Below are 5,336 nucleotides of genomic sequence, written 5' to 3'. Positions count from 1 at the left end.
ATATAATAGTCTATAATGTCTTGTGGAATTTTTTCGATCAATACAATCGGATCTATAAGTTCAAAAATTATAAATATTTTATGTAAAATATATAAATTGTATATTAAAATATATTAATATAAAAAATAAATTAATCTTACTCATATGTTTGTCTGCTTCGGATGGTATTTCTACATTAATTGAATTTGATTTGTTTTTAGTAGATATCTTAGCGTTTGACTTATTGAAAGTTTGATTTTTACGTTTCAAAATTAACGTATCAAAATTTTTTACTTGTCAATCANTTTCTTAATGCATGGTTTTGAACCCAATCAGCCCATTGATAATAAAATCTTACCCGAGGTCGATTCTTTCGAATTATCAAAAAATATTAATAAACTAAAGGAAATAAGGGATGAAATTCCTAAGTTAATAAAAATTGAACAAGATAGACAAAAAAAATACTATGATAAAAATCATAAAGAAGTTAGCTTTGAACCTGGTCAATTGGTTTTAATCAAATTTAATGTGCATGAGCCAAATATTTCAAAAAAATTATCATATAAATATCGCGGTCCATTTAAAATTATTGAAAAATTATCCGACATAAATTATAAAATCGCTCTAACATTAAATGGTAAAAATACCATTGATACTTTTAATGTTCAGAGGATAAAACCTNATACCATTGATACTTTTCATGTCCAGAGGATAAAACCTTATTATAAAAGAAATGAATAAATGTATATATAAATGTTATTATTATTACTTTGTAAAAAATTATTATTCATTAATTATTAAGTTTTGCTTATTTAGGTATAAAATGAATAAAATAAGGTTTGTAATCATTGACTTTGAATTTGGTATGTATAACAAATTTGATTTAGTATTAATCTCTGGTGCCATTGGCGGTAGCCGGGATCTAGAATTAATTTTGCATTTGGAAGGAACGCCATTAATATTAGGAAATAATACAACTAAGTTATTAGACAATCAGGTAGAACCACTCAAAGACAGAATGAAATGGATCTTTAGGAAAAAAAAAGAAAAATTAACTCCACTTTTTGCAGAATTAAGAATTAGTACGGCAAANTTCCACTTTTTGCAGAATTAAGAATCAGTACGGCAAAAAACAATGCACAAAATTTAAATTATAATTCTATTAATACTTTTATTGAATGGATTGGCCACTTGTATAATGAAGTCATTTTAATAACGTGGAGTGGTTCTACTGATGAGGTTGTTTTAAAAAAAATTGGGTATTAACAATAGAATTTTAGACTTAAATGGCGAAGACTTAAATAAAAATGGCTTTTTTACATTAACTATTAAGGATAACCTTGGTAATTTATTATTTGGGATTGATTTGGGTTATTTTAAAAAAAATGGGCACCTACTTAAATTAGAAGAGGCACATAGAATAATATGTGATAAAAAGCATGGTCTACCTCATATACCTGAAGTTGACGTAGCCATGACTAGGTGTCTCTTCAATTTTGCAATAGTTAATTTAGGAGAAAAATTTTTAATACCAAATTTAACTTAATATGATGTTCTTTTATTTAATTTTTAGAATGTGGTTTTGCTGGGGAATGTTACTTATAACTTGCCAAAATATATTTATGGAGAGAATTAAGGTATCAGTATCTTCGGGTGCTTTCTTTAACGAGATACAAGAGGCAATGATGTATGATAAAAGTATTCCATTAACTTATACTCAGATTATTTTAGAAAAAGAAAAAACAAACGTGGGTGAGTCATTAGCTGTAGAAGGCTATTGTAAAAACAAAGATACTAATTATTGCAATATTATTAACCAATCTTTAGTTATACTAAAAAATATTAACAAAAATATGTGGGAAAATCAATTGGATCTTAATGATTTTAATTTCAATAAAAGATCAAAAAGGGGCATTCAATTTTTGGGTAACGGGTTTCATTTTTGTTGTAATGTTGCTACCGAAAAACAACTAAAAAACTTTTATTCTAATGAACAAATTTTAAAAGATCAATTTAATAAATTAAAAGATGTTTTTACTTCTGACCACAAAGACCTTAATGATATCACTTCACAACTTAATAATTATACTTCTAATACCAACATTAAGATCGAATTATTAAAAACGGCGTTTCAAAAAATTAATGATGAAAATAGAAATAATGCAAGGTTGGAAGACAATAACTTAAATAATTCAATTCAGGGCATACAAGAAATACTTTTTACTATAATGTCTGTTTTTTCTAAATTAATTGATTATGAAAGAATGTCTAATGCACATTTACATTGTAAAAATAACAAAATTCCACCAAGAGTATTATCTACTGATATACTTTACAAAGATTTATTGAAATTACAGAAAACAATAAATAAAGACGGTTATGAATTAGTTATTCCAATAAAAAATTTACATTCTTATTACAATTTACCTATTGCTGAATGTCAGTTTTCGGAAACCCAAATATTACTAAAAATAAAAATTCCCATCAAAGAAAGTAATTCAATGTGGAAACTTTTTCAATATATACCCGCTCATTTCAAATTCCATGATTCCATTTGTCTAATCTTTTCAGAAAAAACTTACATTGCAGTTAATGAGTTTAACGATGAACATAGAGTTGTTTCTGGTGTCGGGTTACAACATTGCGATCCTCCGGTTACTGATTTATGCTTTATTCCAAAATTTTCCGCTGACGTAACACTCTCACCAAGATGTGTGGAGGCGATTTACAAAAATTTACCATTAGAACAAATCAATCAAGTCTGTTATTTTCAATGTATTAAACACATAGAAAATGACTATATTATTATCAAACAAATAGGAGTAAATAGTTTTGTTATAACTAATCCCCAACCTAATCTGAAAGTCAGAACTTTTAATGACCACAATTATACTGAAACAGAATTAGATATAAACTATGATTACCCGGATTTAATTAAGATAACATTGTCTTGTGAACAAGAATTAATAAGAAATAATAATATTTTAATCCCTAAAATGTACCCTTGTGAAAAAATTAACAAAAATACTCTAAAAATATTAAGAATATTGCCTATTTCTTGGACCAATATTAAATCACTAAAAATTAAACATGATGACCCGGAAGCAATAGAAAAATTTTATTTTAACAATATTTCAGAAATCCTTAATAAAAATTGGACCTCGGTGGTGCCAAACTTTCATATAACCAAACAAATTAACTCTGATGAATATTTTAAAGATATTATGTTAAAATCTTTTTCTATTCCACTTATAGACAATTTTTTAGGAGACATTATTTATATCTCTTGGCTGTCATTATTAACTTTGGTCATGGCTTTCTCAATTTACAAAATTTATCCAATGTTTATAAAAGTAGACGTCATGGGTTTACCACCTCCAATACCTCCTAAATATCAAACATAATTTCTTACTACTGTAATATTGTTAGTTTTTTTTTTTCTCTTTTGTCTTTTCCTTTCTCTTTTAAATATTTACAATTCTATTAATACACTAATTAACTAACCACAAATTAATAGTATAAAAATCTACACAAAGCAAAAACCATTTAATCAAGATGGATCAACCAAATGAAGTATTCCATCTCCTATAAAAAAGAAACTCGATTGGAAAGAAATTTGACTAAGCGGAAATGGAAACCACACAAGGATGGAATAATAATAAAATGGATGTCATAAAACCAACTCTACACTTCATCTATCAAAATTAAACTACTAAATATTTTTAATATTATTGTATCTTTGACTTAATCGTGTACCCTTTTCAGATAAATTTAGAAAAATATATTCTTGCATACACATAACAATAATAATAAAATAACGTTGAATTTCAAATTATTATTATAATGATAGTAATTAAACAAAAAGTAAATTTTCATAAATCAGTCCAATAATTTCCTATCCTCTATATAAAAAAAAAGTTAAAAATAAATCGATTACAAATAATCGATATACATGAATATTAATAATAAAATAACATGTAAAGAAGTGAACGTGTTTATGAATGACAAATAAGATACTCTATTAAATGTAAACACATAAAAAAAAAGAGTTCAGTTCACTGTCTTAAAGATATACTTAACTTTCACTACACAAAAATGTCAATTTTTCTATCTATTTCCCTCCTTTTTATCCTTTATTATGGAAATTTACTAATTTAAAATATGAGGGCATATTTTTTACTTCAACATAGGGGAGTGTAATATAGGTCATTATTTTATAAAACTGAAAACAAAGCATTTTTGTAATGTTTGGTTTAACTATGAATTTCTTAATCTATTATTACAAAAATATAATATAGTCTATTATTTGTAAACCTAGAAGTAGAACACTTATGTAATGTTTAGATTAATTGTAATTCCCCAAATTATTGTTACTAAACCAAGAAGTAAATATTTATAAACATTTTTGAAAATTATGGCATTATGAATCTCTTGATCTATTATTACTAAAATATAATATAGTCTATTATTTGTAAACCTAAAAGTAGAACACTTTTGTAATGTTTGGATTAATTGTAATTCCCCGAATTATTGTTACTAGATCAGGAAGTAAATATTTATAAACCTTTTTGAAAATGATTACTATATGAATTTTATAAAAAGACAAACAAAATATTTTAGTATATAAGATGAAACGGAATGAATTAAAAGGGGAGAAAGAGAAGACCTCGGGAGTACCGAAGGTAATCTCTTTCCGTGTGGTACGTTTGTGACTTTAAGTTTTTATTTTGTGTATTATTTATTTATCCGTTTTTAAGTGTATCAATATTTTATATGTTTTTATTTCGATTGATTATATCTTTATTAACTACATTTTGCGTTATTATTGAACTACTAAAAATATAAGTTAGAACAAAAAGATTGTTCCATATTAATACAACATATTGATCTTTACTTTTCTTTTGTAACTTAATGCAAATCATATAATACATTATAATATCTATAATTATAATGCATTGCTTTGAATGTGTTGAATACATTACTATACACATAATCACTACCTCATATACACATATTGAAGGACTCTGTGCGGATTGCTCCATTGGGATTCCAGACAGTAACACGAACAACAAATAAATATTAAATACCCTCAGGCAAGCCATCCAGATCCACCACAATGGCATATATATATGCCATCGAAAACTACGGATATATGTGATTTATTATTATTTTTCTATTTAAGTTATTAATTTAAGAAAATTTAAGAATTCAATGTTCATTATTGAAAAAAAACATTTAATTCATCTGGCTGATAATTTCAACGGGCACACGGTGTGTTTATCGTGATACTGTATACTGTATTAATTTATATTTACTTTTGTGTGAATTTGATGGAAACCAAATAAACGTACTTCAAG

General features: G+C 25.7%; 2 protein-coding genes across 2 annotated transcripts; both read left to right on the top strand.

Annotated features, from left to right (window-relative positions):
- Window positions 1–748: 748 nt before the first annotated feature.
- LOC126909531 (uncharacterized) lies at window positions 749–1,557 on the top strand. The gene is made up of 2 exons (XM_050691965.1): window positions 749–1,066; window positions 1,232–1,557. The coding sequence occupies exons 1-2, from the start codon at window positions 803–805 to the stop codon at window positions 1,523–1,525; spliced, it is 558 nt and encodes a 185-aa protein (XP_050547922.1). The 5' UTR covers window positions 749–802; the 3' UTR covers window positions 1,526–1,557.
- On the top strand, window positions 789–3,497 carry LOC126909530 (uncharacterized). The gene is made up of 2 exons (XM_050691964.1): window positions 789–842; window positions 1,553–3,497. Exon 2 carries the CDS (start codon window positions 1,554–1,556, stop codon window positions 3,381–3,383), a length of 1,830 nt encoding a protein of 609 aa, XP_050547921.1. The 5' UTR covers window positions 789–842; window position 1,553; the 3' UTR covers window positions 3,384–3,497.
- The last annotated feature ends 1,839 nt before the right edge of the window (window positions 3,498–5,336 follow it).

The sequence above is a fragment of the Daktulosphaira vitifoliae genome, unplaced genomic scaffold (genome assembly GCF_025091365.1).
Source record: "Daktulosphaira vitifoliae isolate Bord-2020 unplaced genomic scaffold, ASM2509136v1 Scaffold_505, whole genome shotgun sequence".
Taxonomy (NCBI): domain Eukaryota; kingdom Metazoa; phylum Arthropoda; class Insecta; order Hemiptera; family Phylloxeridae; genus Daktulosphaira; species Daktulosphaira vitifoliae.
Note: the sequence above shows the minus strand (reverse complement) of the source record. Positions and strands in the feature narration are given on the sequence as shown.